The 24,832-nt window shown below is 43.3% G+C and overlaps 1 protein-coding gene across 2 annotated transcripts in view; it reads right to left on the bottom strand.

Moving 5' to 3' along the window:
- Window positions 1–24,832, bottom strand: part of LOC117560189 (ADP-ribosylation factor-like protein 15) — a 117,477-nt gene that overhangs the window by 51,231 nt on the left and 41,414 nt on the right. For both annotated transcript variants that reach the window (XM_034237019.1, XM_034237010.1), the window contains exons 2-3: window positions 7,501–7,645; window positions 5,501–5,560 (exon numbers count right to left, since the gene is read on the bottom strand). In XM_034237019.1, the coding sequence (XP_034092910.1) occupies window positions 5,501–5,560; window positions 7,501–7,645 (205 nt within the window). The remainder of the gene's footprint in view (window positions 1–5,500; window positions 5,561–7,500; window positions 7,646–24,832) is intronic.

Below are 24,832 nucleotides of genomic sequence, written 5' to 3'. Positions count from 1 at the left end.
CATTGGACACTTCCCCTACTGAACCACTTTGTAACAGTATTTTTAAGATAGCAAACCTAATGCTCCTGAACGAATTTGATTATGTTAACTTCAAAAGTTGGTTAATCCAACTGATACTGCTCTTCCTTACAGTATCTATAAACGCACCATTTACCTACTATCAACAAAAGACCCAACATCAAGTAGGGTAAAATTCTTGAAAGAGACCTCAAATGGAGATCAGTTACACATCTGACCTCAGAACTTCAAATCAGTCCACTTTGCATCGACAGCATCTGCTTTAAACTCAATTGACAATCAACAAATGATCTCACTTTTGGTCAAATATTTTTCAGTGCAAAGTAGAAGCTTTTGTGTCAGACCCACAGTATGGTCTAATTTGATAATAACAAGAAGCACATTGTGTCTGCGAGGACAATATGATGTTTCGCTCTGAGACGTGCTCACATACTCTCTTTGCCTGTTGGGGGTCACAGGCACCTGGTAAATGTTTTATTGGGATGTTTTTGCATTTTGCTTGTTTTCTGTGATGTTCTTTGTATGCATACATCATAAATGCATAATGTTTGATAAATTCGGCTCTCCATATGTACCAAAAACAGTTTGAACTCTGTGTAAAGATGACATTTATACACGCTGCATGCATAAAATGTTAATCAAAAGTTTCATAAGCCCGCCTGTACACAATTGTATACTGGAAAAATACTGGAATCTAAAAAATCTGTCTGCTTCAAATCGAAAGCTTCAGCAGCAACGGGTGATGATTATAAGGACTACTTTCCCATCAGCTGTCATTGCATGCACACTGTGAAATGGCCAGTCTAGACTTGACGTCATGTAACTGTTCAGACGTATACACACACACACACACATTTGCACACTCCTACACACACTTAATAGATTCCTCCCTGTGTCCCCGGAGGTGCCCTTCCCACCTAATCCCCATACCTGGCCTCAGCTGGGTAGCAAATGACTTCAAGAATGAAAGATCGCAAGATGCAAAATTATCAATTTCAACCAACTGGAAATATCGTATTATACTTTATTCCGATAAGTATAAAAAGCTCTCGTATAACCATATTACTGCTTGCTGAATAAAAAAAAGAATGTCCATTTCTGCACGCTGACAAGCTTAGAATATAAATGCAGAATTATTAAGTGGTATTTATTTAATGTCTGATTACATTTAATTAATTAAGTAAAGTTGAAATGCAGGTGTCTTGCTGCTTGGACAGAATCGTAAGTAGCTATGACTGAGCACATGATCATTTCCCATCTTCTTTAACAACACACATATCAACATTTCTCCACTAATGTCTACCATATTTCTAAACCAAGGTTGACATACTCTGAGTGCACCAATAATACGCAATTGTTGTTTTGTTGGAGCTCTGAGCTGACGGCTGTGACAGAGGACAGACTCTATAGTGAGGGACCACACAGTTTGTCTTTAAGCGTGCACAGGTGTATGATTTATAAAAATAGTCTGACGTTCAGCTGTGGAAACCGGTTTATTTAGACTAAATATTTTCAGCATAAGCTTAGGCTGAACCTTGGGTTTAATTGACTTTCCCTTTCACCCAGCGACATTCCAGTTAGTGACACCTGCATGTTTAAAAAGAAATGCACATATGTGAAAACCCAGTTAGAAAATCAATTTCCTAAAGAACAAATGTAACCATTTATACAAATCTCCTAATCCTTTACTCAATGTATGTGAACTGTTTCCCCCTTAAGAAGAGGTGGAGGAGGACAACTAAAACAGAAACCAGAGGTGAAGATCAGAAAGAGAATAAATGAAAACAAGCGAGCAGGGACCTCAATTACAAATGCAAGAGTGACACAGATGTATAGGATGGTCTAAATCATGAGCGGAGCCATACATCACATAAGCTGCTTTGTGGCTCTGGTTTAAAGGACAGATTGCGCTTATGACAATCTGGCCCAGTGAACTTGAGGCAGGGAGAGTTCAAAATGCATTACCAGGCTTAGCATCTATAAAAGTCACAGTCAACTACTCTTACATGGGTTCAAAACCTGCACATTGTAATAACAGGGAGGAGAGCTGGCTGAAAATGCCTTGCTGGGGTCACTATCTGCTCTCTAAGATCTCTCTGCGTGCCTTAACACTTTCTTTTCCCATGAGCCCTCTTCCTGAAGACTCAAACCACTTTTGCTTAATATAGGTTGAGCAATAATCAGGCTCCCCCTGCTAAGCAAACAGCAAGGACAAAATAAGTGCATCTAGAATATGTGAATACTTTGTTTTTTGTGTGCAACAATTGAATGTCTTTCAACTGCTGTACTTGCTCTACCAGAAGGAGCAAATGCTGGCAAATAGTTCATTTATAAGCATTGTTGCCTTAAATAGCCCCTCCAACCTCAGGCACTTAAAGGGCCCATGTCATGCTTTTCCGGTTAGTACCTGTCCCCTTGTGTGTTCTGAAGGTTTTTATGCATGTAAATGGTGTGCAGAGTCAAAACCCTCAAAGTACACCCTGTATGGAGTAAAACTCTAAAATATAAAATACCTCCCCAAAACGCCTCGTTGGAGATACGTCACTGTCCATTTGATTCTTCCGGGTACATCATGATGTCATGTCGTCCCCGGAACGAAATGGACCAATCCGTGGAGCCGTTACGTTACGTCCGCGGAGCCGTTACGTTAAGCCCCCGCTGATTGGTCCAAATTGACCAATCCACAGACTTCCTCACACACTCAGTGCATGCAGCTCTGCTGATTTCTCCTCCCTGGCTGCAGGCTGATAACAGACAGTTGGGATCGCGGCGAAATTCTCTCTGCAGACCCATTCTCTCTGCGGACCCATTCTCTCAGCGTTTATCAACCCTTTTCTTACTCAATATCAAGCCACACTTATTGTTTTTACTTCGGCTGTGACTTTGTGTGTGCTCAGGGTGAGTTTGGCTGTGTTTCGCTGTGTATCGCTAAACAAGGAAATCACACCTCCACGGAGCTCAGCGCGATTCACAACGGCCCGACTGGTCCCGACCAATCGGAGCACACTGGGCTCACAGGGAGGGGGGGGGGGCAAGAGCTGCAGCGAGCCGTTTAGTGGAGAGAGTGAATACTGCTGAATACAGATACTTTACAGAGATGCTGAATGCGAAACCAATGTGAGTTTGGTAAATTGCACAGTATAAATCTATTCTAGTATACCTCAACAATGGAATTATGATCAGTGGAAATGGCCATGACATGGGACCTTTAAAGTCACCTGCATAAGTAAGACTTGCTTTACATTTCTAACTGTAAAGGAAGAATACCTCATTGACATTGAATGGGCTTTCCGGCGGGAGAGGAAGGAAGTACATGGGAAGTGCTTCGCTTCTCAACAAGCGCTTTTTCACTTGTTAGGGCAGAGTGAAGAGAACAAGCCACAAAGGTATTGTGGCAGCGGGGTGTGGTTAGGGCGCCGGCTGCTGGAGTGAGGGGAGTGGCTCGGCCGGAGTCCAGGCAGCTGATCAGAATCAGGTAATCAGTCACTGAATAAAAGCATGTGGTAACCTGGTTCTGGTCTGTCTTGCAGTAGGCTGGATCCTGGAAGGATGCAAAAGGACCCGTGAAGGAGCCCGCACGGGCGACGTGTTTTGTGTTTGTTAAACAATAAACCCCCGTGTTACACCCAAACCCTGCTCCTTCCGTCCCTCTTTGAACCCTGTGTGAGCGGAGAGGCTCACAGGTATGCATATAGGTTTTTTGGGGTCAGGAGTACTGATTTCTGTGCGTCACATCTTGTGTCATCATTGATGCTGTGAAAAACAACATATAACTATACTGGGCATGGTTGTTTGTTTTAAAGCCGAAAGGAAAGAAGAGAAATATTGTATACTGACAGAAATGGGAAGAGCTTAGAAAGTTACAAAGTGACCCCGGAAAGGGGCTGGTGTAATCATAACACGATCTAAAAGGCTCATTATGAGAACTGACTGGTGGAACATTTTGCAAGAGCACAAACTCTCCTGACTCTCATTTACATCAGTTGCATTTGGAACAGGAAGAGCCCTCCTTTATTCAGGTCACAACAAGGTTGCATGTCAACATTTCATAGAAAACCTAAATCTGATACTGGGCTCAAAATATAAGTAGTCAGTCAAAACATCAAGTTCTTGTTTTTACCATCCACAACGAATGGCCCCATCAATCACACTAAAATTCTCCCACTGTGTGTATTTACAAGAAAAGGAGCAGGGGAGCAAGATTCCAAGGAGGGGGCAAAGAGAAAAAGAGAACAGATTTCATCCTTTTCTGTGGTGGCAGCCTATACCAACTTATCTAAATCAAATGTGTCACCCGTGGAACCAGTGTTTTTCCAACCACAATAACCTCCCAGCAGACTGGCTTTGAACCAATCCAGAAAAACTCCTTTTGAAAACCCTCTAATGCGCTCTGTCCAAATTTGGTAGCACCCTCGTTGGTGGTCCCCCGGTGCCTCGCAGTGTGTGTGTGTGTGTGTGTGTGTGTGTGTGTGTGTGTGTGTGTGTGTGTGTGTGTGTGTTTCATCTTTTCAGGAGTTTAGGATGGGTGAGCCTTCAAAACACTCACTGCACCTGTCATGTGCCTATAGTGCACAAAAAAACAACATAAATTATTTCAACTCTCAACAAAACAAAACATTTTCTTGTTGTTTGTAGGAGAACGGACAGCCCTGATTTATCCCTGTTCGAGTACTCCCTTTAAGGACTGGAAGCCTCCCATTGCATTTGTTCTGTTTATGTGTCTCCACCTCAAGTTCCCTCATCTGTGCTTATTAAACCGTTTCTCGAGTGCTCTGCATTTCCAGGAATAAGAGGCAGCAGATTGTACAGCCACTTCCAAAAACACTTACTGGTCTGACGTCTGTACAAAAAGGTGTGATGCTACCGGGTTTAAAACAATCATGCTTCTGCCTCCTTGGTGTACACAGTTTTCAGTGTAAATAGTTCAAATCGAGAGATAGGATTGGATGTCAGAAAAAGTGTTATTATTTTTGAGCAAAACAGTTTCCTAACTGGTAGAAGATCAAAACACCCACCCACACAATGAGAGAAATAACTAATTAAATGAATCGTATCGAACACTAAAATAATGAGTGAACTCATGGGGTTGGCTATTTCGAAGGCATTTAAAAGTGTAATGAGTGAAAATGAAACACGACGGAAACCAGGTAAATGATTACTCTTAATATGGATTCCATTTCATTATTTAAAATTAATGAAGATTTTTTAAATATCCTAATATTTGAGGCTGCCGAGAAACGGCAACTATTGTCTACTTTTAAATCAAAAGTTCAATCAGATCTAAAAAGGTGTATTGGTTTATGTTTTGGTTTTTTTAATGCAGTTTTTTGTAATTGTCTTGTCTGTTGGGTGTGCAACCAATGTCGGAAATGTCATGCTAGGTAACTATATTCGGCCTAACACAGATTTACTCACAGACTCATGCTGTGACAGAAGTGAAAACATTTACAATTACATTTTGAAAGGCTAAAGCATGTCTTACCTCCGAGTTCTTTTACATTCAAGATGGCATTTGGAAATGGCACTGCCTTTATGCTGAAACCTGAGGGAGGAAAATAAAATCCATCATTGTAACGACATAACAGGGTATATGCAGGAGTCCTGAAGTCAAATGTAAGACTTTTTAAGACCTTTTTTAAGACCCTTTCCATACATTTTAAGATCTCATCGCCACTTTGAGTTTTAACCGGTTACATTGGCAACTCACTTTACCTCACATTTACTACATACAGTATTGATTGTCCTTCCTCCTTATCTTCCAACCATTGCGACGCAAACTTGCATTTCCCCATAACAAAGTTGTTTAACAACCGGCGTAAACGGACCTTCGCGCGCTAATAGGCAGTGAGCGTGCCATGTCCTGTTCAGATGACGTCAAATCCAACGTGATGCCATAAATAAACTACACAGAATCACACTACACACCTACGCAATGATTACATTCAGGCAGACTGTAGAATACAACCTCTTTGGACAATTTATATACTTATTGAAAACAAAATACAAAATGTAATACCTTGGAAAATGCCATTTAATACTTTTTAATAGTCTTAATTTTCGCTAAATTGATTTATCCAATTGTAATACTTTTTAAGACCCCGCGGACACCCCGCATAAATAACTTATGTGATATGTATGTGTGTATAAGTGTGTGTGCCAATTAACCTTTAGGAATGCTGGTTGGATTGCATTTAAATACTAGTGAGAAAAATAAAATTGAACTTATTTAAAACAGAAAACATATGAATCGTTCAGTTTCCCCAGGATATTTGGTGTACCTTTCCAAACCGCCAGCTGGTGAACACACAGAGTATGACAACATATTTGTGTTGCAAAAACGAAAGAGAATAACACTTTGTGTGGTCCGGGTTAGAAAACGGAAAAAACAAAAAAAGCCAAACAGTGCTTTGTTCAACGTTGGAGTTAGAGGAAGATAGAGCTTATGTGTAAAGCGCTACTATGGTTTTGTGGTTGCATAGGGTGGGAAATAGTAAAGACACCCAATGAAGGAAGAGATTTAATGTTGCTCAATATATGCTAAACTGTCTTGGTGGGAATTCCTTTCCTGGAAACGTTCACAAACAGGAGGAGAGATGGGAAAGACATGTCATTAGGATTTTTCAAACATCTGAATTAACTGCTAAATATGGTTTTTAAGCACATTACGACAGTGCAAAACCATGAAGTAAGTAGTGGGGGGAACCGCAGGAGACTTCCCCCTCATTGTTCATCATGATGGTCCCTCTGTAGATGTTGGCAGACAGTGCTGACAGCTAAATCTCGTTTCAGAGAAGAGAGCTAAAATAATTCTATTCTTAAGTAAGTAATGGACATATTTCATTTATGAAGGCGTATTGAGCAGCAGACAGGTGTTCACTCCCTGGAACAACCCCCCGGCCACAGAGACACACACACACTAAGGGTTACAGGTAACACACTAGGGATTCACTTTATATTTAGCTGTTTCCTAGTCAAAGTGCAAAAGGACTAAATCTAAAACGGGACTTCTGCTCAGGCTCTAACCTGACTGCTGTCAAAGCCAGGGGAGGAGAAAGGAATGTCAGAGTCCTTGAGGGATTGCCTTGCGTTTATGGAAAGCAGAGTATTGACTACCAAGAAAATGATGTGCTAACCCTGAAGCCTGCTCATCTGGACATACCCAACAGCAGCCTCTTGACTGCAAGAGAGAAGCAGAGTATTGGCCGGTGAGATACAGCAGAGCATTTCTGGCATGAGCACTGGGACTTTGGAAGACTTGATGAAGACTTGCTTCCCCCTATTGGAGAGCTGTAATACCTTGATAGAATTATCTATCTATGATTATAATCCAGGGGACAGCATGTTCTTCAAACATGAAAGCAGTTCAGAAGCATGAAAAGCTTTCAAGAACACATCTGAGGGGAGTGCTTGCTTCTATTTAAGTACACACATTATACTATGAAAAAAGGCCCTCTTTCTTCCTGATCCGTGTTGTGTACAGACCTGTTGTGGGGACGATGCCGTCGCTGCCCTCACTACAGAGGCGTGAGAGCAGGCTGGTCTTTCCAGCACCTGTCAGGCCGATGCACACCACATCGTACTCTGGTCTTGGCGGCGGGGGTCCTTTACAGCACAGTGCCCGGAAACACTAAAACAAGACAAACAAAACAATGAATTCTTTAGAAAACAAAAACAAATGCATGTGGTGCCAATGGAGTGATTAGGTTCTGCACATGGAATCACAAAAAGTGAAACCCAAAAAGTGAATGTTTGTCGAAAAAACTCTTGGGTCTTTGCAAGAACACTCATGTGCGGTACAGCTTCACACACTGAAGCACAAAACAACAAATACTGTCACAATACAGCTCTGGTCTTTGAAACATGTTAAGATCTTTAGATGAAGCAAAATGTAACAATATTTCAGAAAGACAAAAAAACGTTGTATTTTTGTATTTAAAAAGGGACTGAGTACCAACTAATAATACAACCCCACATGGTGGTACTTTTATGATGTAATGTAATTATGTCAAAAGTGATAAAAGTCTACATGAGAAAATGTGTGAAAGGTAATGGGAGAGTTTCGATGCATGCATTTAAGCACTGGTGCAACATGTTTTTGTGTGCATGGTGGACCCCGCCTGACTGGACCCTTGTGGCAGCCAGAGGCAGACCTGTTACTCCATGAATCACAGCCTGGGACTGAGGCCTGCTGTGAGACATTAGGGGGCAAATGCAGTGTGAACCGTGAATGAGATCTTTAAACTCGTGTGGAGAGATCAGTATCCGAAACTAAAAAGAGATCTCTTTTATTAGCAGGACAGGAACTAGTCTGGACAAGGCCACACACACACACACACACACACACACACACACACACACACACACACACCACACACACACACACACACACACACACACACACACACACAACACACACACACACACACACACACACACACACACACACACACACACACACACACACACACACACACACACACACACACACACACACACACACACACACACACACACACACACACACACCACACACACACACACACACACACACACACCACACACACCACACACACACACACACACACACACACACACACACACCCCTTACTGCTCTTGTCAGGGGACGACCCTGTTCAACCCACTGTTACTCTGTTCAATTAAAGAGTCTGGCAGGAAGGAAAACACATTAGCAAGTGTACACCAACTGCTACATCTGTGTGCACATTCTCCAGGTGTGCTTGTGCATGCCATTACAACTTGGGGAGAAGCAGATATAAACAGATGAGAGGATAAACAAATATTCAGTGTCAATGTTCACGTATCTTTGGAAAATGTTCAAGATTTGTGTTTACTACAATAACTCCTGGAAATCTGGTTTTGGTGTTAACTGCAGCCCACTTGTAGCATTTAGATTAATAGATTGAAATAGAAAATACTTTTTTCCTCTGCCTAGCAGTGGTTGCTATGAGATGCCATTGCTTCTCTTTAATGGAGGGAAACCAGCAAAGGGTTGCCGCCTCGATATTTCCGCACACTCCCAGACATCAGTGACCACCAGGGTCAGTTTTCAGAGCCGTGCCAAAACAGAGCTGCTGTTTGATGGAGATGTGGGGAATCTGCTTCAACAGAACCAGACGTTGGCTGAGCAACCCGACCCCCCCGACTTCTAGGTGAACCCCGCCAGTCTGCTCAAACAGGAAACATTCTCCTCTTCCAGAAAAACGGCAAGATCAGAAACATACGCGCGTCAGATGGAGGAACACGTGTAAAAACGTGGTTTGATGAGGTCATTCTATCCTCATTTTGGCTCTTTTCTCCTTGTCGCCTCTACCCCCCACCAACCATCCCTAAAGCTACATGTAAAGATTTCTGCAGAGGGGGAAGTCTGTCCTTCAGCTGTCAATCGCACAGACAGTTGATCCTTAAGAGGAAGCAAGGGGATGAGATGAAGACATGGAAGATCTGTAATAGATTTGAGATAGATTATTGTCTGTCCCTTAACATTTCATTATATTTAGACCGAGTGTTAACGAAATAAAAGTCAACGAAGAAGGTTAAGGCCTCATTAGCTGGGTGAGAGCATACAAACTAGACATCTCCCAGCACCTCTCCCTTCACGTACAGTGTGGAACAGCTACCTAAAGAGAATCCAGGGTCTGACCCCGGGGTCCCTGTGTACACAGTGTCCCTGTGAGAGAGGAGAGAAGGGAGCTCCCATCTCTGGCCCTCCTTGACAGCACAAGATTGACGAGGAGAGCTTGGTCAAAAGGCTCACAGGAGAAAAATAAATATGTCCAAAGGCCTTTGCCTACCTCGAGACGTGCCCCTCCCCTTACAACCACATACTGGAGGATCAGAGAGTCAGTGTGCTGTGTCACTGAGAGCTCAGAGGAATCCATCCTGATGACTAGAACTCCATGAATCTTTAAGGCATCCAGACAAACAGCTGGGATTAAAACTGGAAATTGAATTCAACATACACAGTCAACAGTTCCTTAAATGTTGTTTGACAGATTTACAGTATGTTCAGACAAGCTGGAAGCGAGTGAGATATATTACTCTCACACATACTGTTGCATAGAGCAACATGGAGGCTTATCAGCTGCAGCCACGTTTATTAAGGCATCTTTTAAATGACTATGAGGCCTCCTTTGCTTTTAAAGAGAGGGCAATCTTTAAGAAAAACAAATAAAACCTTACAGCTCCTTGCCAAACACTCTCCATAAAAAAAGTCTGCCAGACTTTATTGATCGGCTGCCTCTTATAGGATTGGAGATGTTTTAATTGTGCTTCCCTGCCGAGACATTACCTCACTGTTTTTGCAAAAGCTGATTAGCTAGGCTTTATGTAAATGAAAACACTGCCGAATATAAATATCACTGAAGACATAGCCAGGCTGCATTTCTTCAGCTGAATGTCCCCTTAAAAGATGCATGACAGAAAGAAGGAAAAAAAGCCCCCCATGTCTCCAGTTTGAAAAAGACATCAAGACATTTAATGGGTGACATAACTTGGCCTCCTGGCAGCGGACCAGAGTTTAAGCAGAAGAGCAGAAGCCGCTGGCCTAACAGAAGTCTTTAGACGCTTGCATAAATGATGCTGGGGTGAAAAAGAAACAACTGGTAGGAAAGGTACATGAATACTGCAGTAGCTTTTTCTCCTGTGGTTTCATTTAAAGGAAGCTCAAAGTCATACGACATGCTGCTAGCAACACCACCATGCAACATGACCTCAAGTGACCAAATGTTGATTTGCATACGTCTAGGACATGATATGGATATGTGATAGGGCTGAACGATTAATCGATTTTAAATCGAAATCGCGATTTTAAATGATGCGATTATCAAAAAGCAAAGCCTACGATTTTTTAAAACTTTTTTTTGTTGTTGTCCTTGTGTGTCAGTCATTCACACCAATCAGATGTGCTGTGCTCCACATGTACCAGCCATTGTTAACCAATCAGAAGTGGCCCATGATAGAAGGTGATAGACAGATTGATCCAATCACCTGCCAAGTATTTTTGAAAGTGCCTGCCCTTTCTAAATGGCTTCCAATGGAGCTTTCCTAGATGGTTTGGTGAAAAAAAACCATCTGAGTCAGGTTAGTAATGCTCCATCACATGTTTTACATCTATTACAGGGTGAGTCTTAAACTGAAGCTTGACTTTAAAGTGGACCTATCATGCTATATTTGAAAAATATATTGTAGGGCCATACCTATATAAAACATTTCTGTGAAGTTTTTTTTCAAAATAACAGATCACCCATTGTAGCCATACCTCATACTGCTCAAACCCCTCTTTTGAAGCCCTGTTAGAGAAACGCAGATTTTGGGTCCTTAGCTTGAAAAAAAAAAAAGAGGAGGAGGAGGCGGAGCTAATCCCTGATCAGAATTCTACCGGAGATATATTTCCTGCTTTTTAAAACACATGTGCTCTTCAATACAGGTTAGCTCTGAGTGTTAGCGAGGCTTGCTAATGTAAACAAAAACGAGATTACGTCCAAACAACGTCAGGCATTGTTTCCGATAGCAATTTTCTGTGGGTCCGCTGCCGATTTCACGTCAGATCGGATGGACATGTCACAGCGGATGGAAATCTGGATCAGCTTCGTTGTAGCCCTGTTTTTAGAGATTTGGGTACGGAGGAAAAGAGAGAGGGTTGTATTTTCTGATGCTGCGTGAGTTCCCCGACGCACCGGGGACATATTTATGTATAAAAGACATCACAAAGTGCATTTTGCATGATAGATCCCCTTTAAAGCAACCCAACGGAAGTTTTTTTCCCCCCCCAAAATCGTGCAGCCCTAATATGTGAACACACACAAATGGAAAAAGGTCAATGTGCAGAGCTTCAAACAGGGATTCAGTTGGAGTTTAACATTTTTTTAGATACATGTTTTGTCAATGAGCCTGAAAGCATTTCGTTTTAAATTGACGTAGTTGGACAGAACAGGAGCTGCACTCTTTTTAGAGAACCACTTAGTATTTTTAGACGTAATAAATGTGTGTTAGAGGGAAGCCACTACCACCACAGCAAACTACTTGTGTTTCACTCTCGTACTCTCTGGCTACTGTTGAGGCACCACAGGATAGGAAAACAGGCAGTGGCATTACAGCATGTTCTAAATAAAAGTACCCCAACAAGCTTCCAGTTTCTATGGTGTGGTTTACTGTTTTCTGTTTCAGATGTAATACTAAACATTGGGGCGTCATAGATACATGATGAAGTATACAAATATTCCTGCGGAGCATTTTTTATTTGAAATGCCTTGTCCGCAAAAGGATATGCTGCATGCAGTTTAATTTAGATGTGTTTGCCTAGGGACACATTTAAAACCAATGAGATGCACCAGTACTGTTTCTGAACAGTGTTTTAACATACAGTAGGTGTTCAGCATTAACTAATGATAATGCTCCAATAACACTTATTCCAATCCCTTGCTCAGAAAAGGTTCGTTTTTTTAGATCATTAGGATCATTTCATAGTATTGTGTTACAAATGTTTGCCAAAAAAATCGCCAAATGTAACATATTCCACCCTTTTTTATATACAATTGCTTTGGGGGATTGGTTTAATATACATTGATGACATTTCAGAGAAATACAGTAAGAAAGTGCCAATGGTTATCTCCATAGACTCTTTCACATGGTTGTCACACATGTTAACGCCTGTTAAGGCACTTTGAAGGAAACAATTATTTTTATATTGTGAACATGTTTTTTTAATGAGCTTGACGATCATCATTATTGCTGTTGAAAGCTCAAACAGGAAGGCGGGCACATAAGCCACACAAATCTCTGTGGGTCTTCAGTGTGTGGAAATCACATCAGATCATCAACTTGTTAAAAAACATTAACTTCGCAAGACTTTTTAAAGTAATACATGGCAATTATCTTGTTTATAGGAACTAAGTGCCACCTGGACAGGGCTTTGGCCTCACCTTGACCACATTTTGAACTTTCCCAAAAAAACATTGTTCATCTAATAACTAGGGCTAAAGTAAATCTGTTGCCAAGCTCTAGATATGCTAACTATAAAAGGTGCACTTTGTATAGCAGAAGCCTCAGACACACAAACCATGTGCACAACAACAACACAGAGGGGTCATGTCCTTGCTCAAAACGCCCGTGGCACGGCACACTTCCTGGTGAAAGGTAGATTACACATCAACTGATATGCTTGATCTGTTTGCACTTGTCTCAGCAATGGTGTTAATGAGTATAATAATGCCTGTTAAAAAGGAAGTATCACATTCACCTCCTGGCATTTCCTATGGCGGGGCACACCAAATAAGCAAACCCTGACTTCCTCCTTGGCTGCCAATATACACAAGCTGGTCATCTTGATTTCCCAACAGTAGGGTTAGCATAGGAAAGAAGAGAGGAAGAGGAGAAAGGGGAAAGGACATCCGAGATACTTGCCTCTGGGAGTCAGAGCCACCGAAGACAGACGGACACGGGACATGGACAGGCAAGCAGGACGTTTTTATTTTTCCAGACCAAGTGTCGGGACAACACTTGTGTGCAGGGCTCACTCCTGACCTTTGAAAATGACAGTCCTTTATATGGGCGTCCCGACGGAGGAGCGGCGCTAACAGATATGTGTGTAATACACACCGGCCACAGTCATAACACAGGCCTGCAAACCAGGGGTAGAGCAGAGGGTGGGAGCTGAGAAGGGCACGGAGGGAGGCAGGGGAGAGGAGAGCAGGGAACAGGGGAGGGGTTGTGTGGGCAAAGGGGGGATGGAAGGGGCACATTCATTCATCCTCATTCATCTTCTCCCCCCTTCAGTTGTTGATGTTATTTTCCGCTTTGAAGCTGGATGGGGGGTGCACGGTGGGACACAGTATGGTTCAGTACAGTGAGGGAAGGGGGTGAGTGGGGCGCACTGCATACCATTCTCGTTAAGGGCTGGGAGAGACATGCAAGGCACACACGGCTGCTCACTGGACCCTTCCCATGCTAGGTTGTTATCCCGCCAACCACAGATGGGGTTGGCCTAGGTCTCCACCACACATCACCAAAACATCCAGCAGGCTTTATTCTGCAGAATAACACAGTTCAGACCAAGACGTGTGCTTGCTTGGGATGTTTTGATAACACCTCCTCCACCTGCCTTCTAACCACCTCTCGCCACAGGATGCAGGCACGATGAGAGGAACATTATTGCAAGATAAAGTCAACAACATGCAGATTTGGCAGTGAGCACCGTAACTCGCTTTTAACTATGGCTGCGGGTGATAAAACACAAGATTTACTGCACTTCAAAATTGATGGCCAACTAAGGACACTGAACAGGTGCCATTAATTACCCCCCGCATCAGAAATAGATCCCCGTACAAACAGACACCTACACACACACACACACACTAGACAGACAAACACTGAAAGAGTGCACTGGAACATTTGGGGGATACGCGTCACTCCCATTCCGTGCCTCGACAATGCACATCCAGTTGTGTGGAACAGGTTTGATGCTGTGAATGTTGAATATGTCCTCTGTTGGTTTTTACATCTTACAACACAATATCATAGAGACCTACCAGACTGAAATGACAGACATCAGACATACAGCAATAATAAGATTGACCCTGTCTGCACCAGCTCGACATCACGCCCGGTGAAGTAGACCGTGTCTTACTTAAAACGACAAAACAACCCATTATGCCTGCGTGTCTGTGTGTGCACGGGGAGGCCCTGTTTTAAAGCTGATTTGCTTGTCACTGTTTAGCAGGCAACTCATCCCCGTATTCTGAAGAAACATCCTCACCCGGTCTCTCTCACTCTCACTCTCTCCCTCTCTTCCTCTCTTTCTCCCCTATCAGCCCCACTACCCAATTCATTCATCCCACTTCTGTCTGTCTGGCCCTCGTTTCAGAGCTCGAACACTATTGTCCTGACGCTAAGGTGTCTGGACAAGGAGACGAGCTGGAACACACACACACACACTACCACACAGACACACACACAAAAGCCAATGAGTGAAGTTAGAGCGCCCCCCAGCTTTCTGCGGGAACACACTGCATCCATTGCACTGCGAGGGAAGAAGCAATGCATTGCCGTTACTTAGTTACTGTAATCTCCTGATCTTATAGAAACAAAAAAAGAAAACATATTGTATGAATTCATTAAAATGTGCTAAATAACAGATAACATTCTATTTCTGGTATACCAATGCTATTTATTTCTTGAGTGATCATTAACATAGCAGAGGATGGACATCTTGCCTGAACAGCAGAACATTTCCACAAGAAATCAGCTAGGTCACAGTGAACACAGTGTTCCAAAAACAAACTGCATAACAGCTGAGTACCAGCTGTTATTTTGGAACTGAGGTACAAGGTGGAGTTTCATCTGAAGGACGTAGGTGATGTGACCAACTGACCGTCTGGAGCGTAAAGTCCACTTTTTAAGAGACAACCAAGAGAGGTCTAGATCATGGGGCAAGATGTGTGAACAACAGACTGGAGCCCCCCAGCTTCCCCCTTTTCCCCCTTTCAGTAAACTGCTCCAGTGTCGGCCTTCTCCTATCGGGCCTGACATGGAAGCTTGTGACCCTGTGTGGTTGAGAAGGAGGCCAGATCAAAGGCAGAGGAGCAGCCTTGGAAAAACATTTGAGCTGAGAATGGACGGGATATCTGTCAGGAAGCCTTTCCCACTGGGCTCACTAGTGCTAGGGCCCAGGGATCGGGTTACCGCCCAAACAACACCAACATGAAAGAGGGGGCGACGCTAATCCGTATACATGGGGCTCTCTGTCTGTCCTCCACTCGCACTCCAACACCAATAATGTATCCGTTCTTCCTCTGCTCCTTTCCCTCGACCACTCAATATCTGTGTCGCTAGGGCTGCACGATATTGAAAAAAACTGACATTGCGATATATTTTTTTCCCTGCGATATATATTGTGTTTTTTTTAACTATATTTAACCGGATGAAGGATTTTAGTCACGGACGTCTGGATCTTAACTGGTTGACTCATCATACCTTAAGTCATGATCTAACATGTCATGATAATGCATGTTGCTTACCCTCAAATAAGGGGGTTCATCTGTGAATGAAGAAGAGAAGAACCTTTTTGTATCCAAAATAGTTCCAGATGGCAGATGTTGCTTTTCTTTTTGGAAGTAAATCTTCATTCTCGCCGGTATTGTCCTCCTGTGCCTCGCTCATTTTTTACCGGTGTTTTGATGGTCTGCAAACTAGCGGGGCGGGGCCTGCTGTGATCTGATCAAGAATGATTATGATTGGTGGTTTGCTGTGCATGTCACTCACTCAAGTACCCCTGACATGAGAGCTGCGCAAGTTTTCATTTTGTAGCAAGCAGCAAAATAATTGTAACATGACGTGTTTGAGTTAATTTACCTACTTAATATCGCACGTCCTAAAAAAAAAAATGAAAGAAAGAATAAAATCGCACGTCCCTGCGATGTGAATATCGCGCAAGCGCATATCGCGGTTATCGCCATGACACGATATATCGTTCAGCCCCATGTGTCGCCCCAAACTATACCAACATAACACGCCTTTACTCCCCCCCCCCACCCCCACCCCCACCGGCTTCTATGCACCACGGCCTCAACCTCATCCCCAACCCGTCACCCCAAAAACACTCAAGCTTCATCACAGAGGATTAACAGGAAACCCTGACACAACCCATTGTTAGGGAAGCAGAGGGGGCTTGGGTGGTTTTGCCACCCCAAGTGGATATTTGTTCCCCAGTTCTGAAATGTAAGGCAAAGGAGACTGGGGTATGGGCTTAGCCTTCATAAAAGCGTATGGCGTGCTCACACAACCACGCTCACAATTTCTCCACCCAGCAACGTGGAGGAGGCCTGGTGGTGGGTGAGTTGTTCAAAAGCAATAACCAGGGCCAAGAAATGAAGGATGGCAAAAAAAAGAGGATGGGACAGGGGAGGTTGCAGTTGTAGTAAAGGGAGTGGTCAGGGTGAGGATGGTGTATATGTGTATGGGTGTATTTGTGGGGCTGGGGGGTGGGGATTGGGCCCAGTGCTGTAAATCTTGACGTCACTGACAGGAAGACTGTTGCGGACCATTACCATAAATCTGACAAACGCTAATTTGATGGGAGGCTGTATCTGTCTGGTCAGGGACCAGTCTAGACGCTCCTATGGAGGGGTCCTACAGTGTGGCCCTGTTTGTTTCCAGCACCATCTGGATGTGGCAGTAAGTGCCCGCTGCTATGGTTCACATGCACGCACACATACAGTCACACAAACACATACTGCACCATTCCTGAATCCATTGCAGAGGCTTTGACCTTAATACGCCTGAACAGTAACATGCATTTATTTGTGTAATGCAATAGCAATTTAGTCGTGTGTCACTGCAGGCAAATCAAAGAACAGGTTATCCATAATGTCTTTAGATGCTATGGTCAACCGTGGCATGTAGTAGCACAAAACAACAGTTTCTAAAATCATTAAGACAAAATATTGAGGACGCTAGATTGTCAAAAGTATTCATTCAAAGCTTTGGTTCTACAATATGCAGTGTAATGCAAATACAATTTTGGTTGATATCTTTTCATATGTGAGTTAGTCTGTATTAAATGAATAGGTGGGCAAACAACATTCTCTCTAAAGAGTGTACAAAATGCGTCTGCCTGAAGAAAGTGCCTGGTTTGGGCCTACAGTACACACTCCAAATATTTCCTAGAAAGGAATTTTGTACAAAATGGCAAGTTGGCAAACGTTCACCCCGTACACTCTCCAAACTGTATCTAGGAGGATTTACAGAATTATACCGACTACCTCACTAACCTGCTTAAGAGACCACAGATAAACAATTTAGAAGAGAAGTGCAATACAAACATCTGTTGTTTATAGAACTCGTAGTAAATCTTGCCTGAATCCAAATATATTGTTGAACACATGTTGAGTTCATCTTACCTGATTTATTTTCAAATACAATACATACAGTACACCTAATATTTAGTTGAACAAAAAGAGATTTTCTTGAGTCATTGCCTTTTTATTTAAAAGGAAGATGTTTCCCTTCTCAATCTGAACCAGCCGGACCAGAGTTCACCTGAGGAGACCCTGGGACCGATCGAGGAGCTCTGAGGATCCAGCCAGCACTGCACAGCTCCATGTGTGTGCCATTCAAAGGGTCCAGGAGTGGTCTGCACAGTGCAGACTAGTGTTGAACAACGTTTGCTTTAGCAAACTGGGTTTCTTACAAATGTTAGAATATCCTGTTTTCACAAACTCGCCATCATATTTAAAGTGTTAAAGCCTGATGAGGAAGAAGAGGAAGGATAAAGAAAGGGTAATTGATGTGTATGTTGATAAAGTATGAAATCAGTCAAAAAGGAGCTCTCTGGTATGATGCTAAAAGATGAAATGGTTTTAATAGGTTAGATATTGATAAAAGGAGTATTATCAAAGTCCCAGACACGCTGAGGGGACTGAGGGGCCACAGTTTTTTTGTTGTATCCTACACATTTATCTGTCTGGAGCCTACCTTCAAGCCCTTGTGTGTTTCATGACATTTACTGGAAAAGTACATTACATAGAGAATGAGGGGGACGGCATTAAGGGGCCCACCCTCAGGACTGTTTTTATGTTACCCTCTTTTGTAAGAGAAAGCAAGAGGTGGTGGCAAGGCAGCTGCATTCACAGACAGGAGACACCTTTGCTCCATGGGACTTCCAGGAGTAGATCAGGGGGCCACAGAATTGAGGGGTTGCGGGGGTACCACTGGGGGCCATTATGGTATATAAATCTTGTAACTGGGAAGGGTGATTAGCTCGGCTGCATTAGCATACGGCGGCGGCAAAACTTTGGTTTCCTGGGCACAGTGTAGGGCAAAAAGATGTTTTTCTGCACCCACGTAGAGGATCAAAGCTTGAGGGGCCCCCTTTTGAAGGCCCTGAAACCAGTGTGCAAGAACCAAGGGGGGTGGAGGGGCGCCCCATCTCATAGACATAAAAAGGGTGGGTGTATAGGGAGGGCACTTGTCCCACTTACATCAGTTATGGCACATATTCATACAGCATCTATCTATCGACCATTAACTCAAATTTTGATCAAAACAAATCTTAGGGCCCCCATTCTCCCTCAAACAAGTGTGGGAAAGTTTCAGGCTTAAGGACATTTTCATTAAATGTGAAAGACCCCTCCTCATCAACTATTTCTAGGCCCCTTTGACACACAAAAAACCTGATGGGGACCAACCGAACAATCAATCTGTTTTTATACATTTAGCAGTAGAAGGGAATTAGGTTGATGAGTGGGAGGCAAACTGGAAAAGCCTTTTCAATTCAAATCGAGTCTCACAGGATATGGAAAATCTTTGATTATTTCATAGTGTGAGCTATTCTTCAAATCACATCATACAATGCCAGGCCACAATGATCATTCATAACATCCCCAAAAAACTGGGATTAAGAGGGAGAAGGGTAACGCTTTTTTACACAATCTATGACTAAGTGTTGGCATGGATAGAGAATGTTCTACAAAACCTGAACAGAGATGGTTGATAGGCCCCTGGAGGTTTTAAAGACCAACAAAATGGAAAATCAATTTAAAGATACCACAAACAGTGACGCTGTGAAGAGACCAGAGGGTCATTTTCAGGAAGAGAAGCGTCATGACCCTAGAGTGCAGTTAAACATTAAGGGAGCACCAAGTGGCTTCAGCAGCACAAAAGGAAATGATTCATACACATCAAAGACAGCTGGATTCTGAATAAGTGCTGTGATGTTTGACAACTTCTTGGAACAGATGGCTTTTGTCTCCTTCCAACCCCAAATATGCTGGGGCCTTAAAATCTTCCCCTAAGTAATTGTAACAAAGTGTGTGCTTCTCTTTTCTTATTGTGCATAGCGGTTCCATAATATATCACAGTTGCTATAAGACCTTGATATAACAAGTGTAAGCTCTACATGTGTGTAACTGCTACACTAAGTTCTCTCAGGTCAGGTTTTCTTGGAGGGAAGTTTGGTACCAAGACTCAGCTTTAGACTTAAGCCAGCGCAAGTTATTGTTGAACTATACCAAAACATTCTTCTGAATTGAGAAATGTACTACTTTAAATTGTTATCTTCACTGTAAAATCCAGTTTAGCTCAAATAACTAATATAAATATATCACCTAATTATTCTTTCAGGGAATGACCTATCATTTAAATGAAGTTGGGATTTGACTACTTTTTAACAGAAATACTTGGCACTGAATGAGCCTATTTACAAGGCTATATAAAGGGATCACAGCCATATGCTAAGTGGTCTGTCAGTGTTGAAGTGTTTTTTTCACAACAGAGGCACAGCCCTGACACACACACACACACACACATCATGTATACATCACTTCAGGGGACATTACATTGACTTACATGCATTTCCTGGAGACTTATGCCCCGGCCACACGAGGACGAAAACGGCCGTTTGCGTTACTGTTTAGTGTCATATAGACCATTCGGCCATACGAGGACGACCGAATACGGCACTAAACGACTGAGGAAACGATAACGGGTCCCAAGGTGGATAGAACGGCATACGCAACGCTCTGGGGGGTCAAACGGCTCCGTGTGTGCGCCCTATACGAACATGTTCTGATAGTGATTGCGCAATAGCAATAGCCCCGCCTCTCCCCACCTCTTCTGCTCACCTCCGCTTACCCCGCGCCATTGCTGATGTGTTTCGCCACCAACAACAACAACAACAACAATGGCAGATCGCAGAGTTGCTATCGTGCTCCGGACGCTACTGACCATGCTACAGTTCTTTGTGCAACATCTACAGCAGACTTACACATCCGGGGGGGATCTTACTCGCTGCTTTTGTGGATATGTACTGCAGCTTCAGCGATCATTTTCTGATAATGATTGCGCAACAGCCCCGCCTCTCCCCACCTCTGCTGCTCACCCCCGCGTCAAAGTAAACTGCACACTGAATTCAGATTATTTATCTTTCTCTCGATATGGACATAAACGCGAGTGAAGTCTAATCTGACAGGACGGAGACACCTCTCAAACTACCTAGTTATAAATATGTTTATTTTTACTGTCGGCCGGGTCACTCATTACTGGATCAGCTGCTGCATGAGACAGACACTGGCGCTGTCCGAAGAGAGGGAGGAAAAAGAGAGGCTCCGTGTATTTTTATTATTATATTATATAGAGTCATTATTCATTTGTTTTAAAGCTCAATAAATAACAAAGAAGACCTTTGACCGGCACTTTTATAATTTTGTCGGAAGGTTTAAACTTTAATACACGTTGACTGGCGAAAAACTGCCCGGTTCCCTCGGCCCCCACCGCGGAGAATAAACAGAAGGGCAACCATGACAACCATGCTTCTTCGCTGCTTTTGTGGAGGAAGTTACAGCGCCACGTACAGGCTCCTGCATATGTACTGCAGCTTCTCCAGCGGTTGGAGCTAAACGGAGCGGTCTCGTGTGGGCAGACACTATCCGGATAACTATTGCGTGTGGACGGAAGCTTGTTTGCGATTGCGTTTGCGTTAATCCTATGCGTTTAGCCGTTTTCGTCCTCGTGTGGCCGGGGTCTTATCCTAACCTTAACCATCACATGCCTAACCCTAACCAAGTCTTCACCCTAAAATTAATGATTCCCCTCATGGGGACCTCCAATTTGTCCCCATAAGGGAGGCGAGTCCCCACATGTGACTGTGTAACAGATTTAGGTCCCCACAAGGATAGTAATGCTAGGACACACACACACACACACACACACACACACACACACACACACACACACACACACACACACACACACCACACACACACACACACACACACACACACACACACACACACACACACACACACACACACACACACACACACACACACACACACACACACACACATCACACACACACACACACACACACACACACACACACACACACACACACACACACACACACACACACACACACACACACACACACACACACACACACACACACACATCACACACACACACACACACACCACACATCACCACACACACACACTACCACACACAACACACACACACACACACACACCACACACACACACACACACACACACACACCACACACACACACACACACACACACACAGACACAGACATAGTTGGCTTTCACTTGATTTCTGGCATTTTAATGGCCAAAAAGTGGCTGGTGCCACCCTTCTATATAATAGACTTATACATGCAAACCTAAAACAAGCTTCCCACAAACATACAATTCAAGGGTCCTCGCAGAAGTCCTTTTCATTCTTAAATCCCATATATTATATATTATTTTAAATGTTTACCATGGCAGATGAGCAATAATGCCCTTTTGGCAAATATTCTCCTTGGAATATGACAGGTATTGTTTTTAGTTTGCTATGAAACCCTAAAAACTGTGCTCCCTAGGTTGTATGTGCTTTTTGTTATTCATTGAACTGGAGTGACTTATCACAGGGAAGCTCTACCTGCTAAGCTTGGTATTAAAACCAAATCAAGCGCACAAATAATAAGCTGTAACTCAGTAGGACATTCCCTCTGACTGTACACGAAACAATTACAAACAAAAGGTTTGGCAATAGTAGGCACTATTGCTGATATATCTTGGGACGCCATGTACACAAATGATGTGCAATGTTCTTTGGAGTAGACTACAGATCTAAAATCATTTCATCTGATACTATTGCAAAACTTGGATTGAGCAAATTCATTACCACAAAAAAGAAATAATAACAATCGAAGGATGAGAAGGATGAGACATGAAAGCCAAACTTCTGGTGGTGTTTGGGGTCTGGGAAATCGCAGGTGGTTCTGTGCCATAACCTCTTCCATGGCGCATGGGTCTCGGAGGCTTTGGGGGCGTTTCGGCGCGTTTGTCGGAAGTTAACCAGCCACATTGTTTTAACCTTTGCTGGAGGAGCCTCTGTCTCATTCCCAGGGGCTGGCTGTGTAAAAGGGTCAATGACTTCAATAGGCCTTCATTAAGCACAGTTAGTGTCAACAGTTAATTATGCAAATTACGAGACCCCTAATGTGGTTTGTGGGTCCCTGGCCTCCGCCTTTCATTGTAGCCTCAAACACAAGAAAGTACCACCCTGCAGACACACACACACACACACACACACACACACACACACCATATAGCACATACATTCACTTACACACTTTGTATGCCCTTCATACATTACTTTTCCTACTCACTCATTTCTTGTCAGGAATCAGAAATGGCGTTATGGTGCCGATATATAAATGGAGCCAATGAGGCCCCTGAGGTCTCCAGTGGCTTTTTCTTGCCATCAAAGAACCTCCGGAAGGTTCTTGCTGGGTGAAGCTGAAAGCCCACCAAGTTCTCCTCATCAAGACTGGGGAGTGGGGGGCATCAGTGCCCCCTCAAAAACAAAATGGGGGAAAAAAACCTGCATCAAAACAGTCAATTAGGCAGAAATGCATGACAGCCAAATTTGAGCATTGTTTCTGTGATGGTAATGACAGGCCTTTCGCTCCTCTGCCTCTTCCACACATCTGATGTCTGCGGCCCCCTGATTTTCAAAGGCTGGGAAGCCATCAGTAATTAATAATCACACGCTTTGGGCCCCTCAGTTGTGACTGGCGGATTCTTTGTAGGTCTATCCTCAAAGACCTCAAATCCACTTTCACCTAGCTCCTCTCACCCCCTCGTCACTAGTTGGTGTTCATCTCCCTGGCAAATGCCTCAATCACTGCCTGCTGTTTGCTTCAGGTACATTGTTGATCCACCATTTGAGGGGGTCCTCTCCATTGTAGGGGAAATGTTATGGGCGGCAATTTTAACCAGCTCCCCCCTAGCCCTCCATCTAAACCCGTTCACCTCCCACTAATTGTAGAGATATAGGGTTGTTGGGGGTTTGGGTGCTGGCTAGATACAACTGCATCCGATGTGAGTACAAACCACATCGTACACAACCCAAAGATCTGTTTACACACCACAGTTGCTTTTGGAACCTCTCTTGTTTATTATTTTACTGAGCTTTTCTTCCTACAGAGCAAACTTCTCAAAAACAACAGTCTCCAAAAGCTTATGTAATAGTAAATCTAAACCAGATTGTGGCCTCCATTGGTCCAAACCCACCCAAGAGAAGCTCTGAAAGCAGGGCTCCATACTCACCATGGGATATGAGTGTCATATGTTCTTTTGATACAAGCAAACACATCTTGCCGTAAAACCCATAACCCAGCAGCAGCCGCTTATTCATAAATCTGCAAATGTTCTAACGAGTGATGAAGCCAGCATTTCATCTTTATCATCCAGTCACATGCTCAGAGCTATTTTTAAAAAAAAAGAAAGAAAGGTCAACAAGGCAATCTGATATACTGTACAGGTGTTACATTGTAAATACTCATTTGCAACTAGCTGTATGAGGACTAAGCACTGGCCCCGAGACAGAAAGGGTCCATTTGGTTCAGCTAAAATACAGTACATGCAACGCAGTCAGAAAGTATTACGGAGCGTCCACACTACAGCTTCAAAAAAAGCTTGGAGCTGGGCGTGTCTGAAGCTTGGGAATTTTATTCGAGCAACGCGACCAACAACCAATCACATGAATCTCCCGCCCCCGACATATAAAGCAAAAAACCCCGGGGATTTTATGCGAGCAATATATATATAAACTCCCCAAACAGGCGAAAACCTACCAGTTTCACCCACTGTCTCTGCCACCTCCCTCCATGCCTGGTTCCTCCGGTTTGTATCCCGGTAGGTGAAGAGGGTCTGCTCATACAAAACCGGGTGATTCGCTACGGCGATAATTAGTTTCTCCTCCATCTTTTTTTGAAATATAGAAATAAA

The sequence above is a fragment of the Gymnodraco acuticeps genome, unplaced genomic scaffold (assembly GCF_902827175.1).
Source record: "Gymnodraco acuticeps unplaced genomic scaffold, fGymAcu1.1, whole genome shotgun sequence".
Classification (NCBI taxonomy): Eukaryota; Metazoa; Chordata; class Actinopteri; order Perciformes; family Bathydraconidae; genus Gymnodraco; species Gymnodraco acuticeps.
Note: the sequence above shows the minus strand (reverse complement) of the source record. Positions and strands in the feature narration are given on the sequence as shown.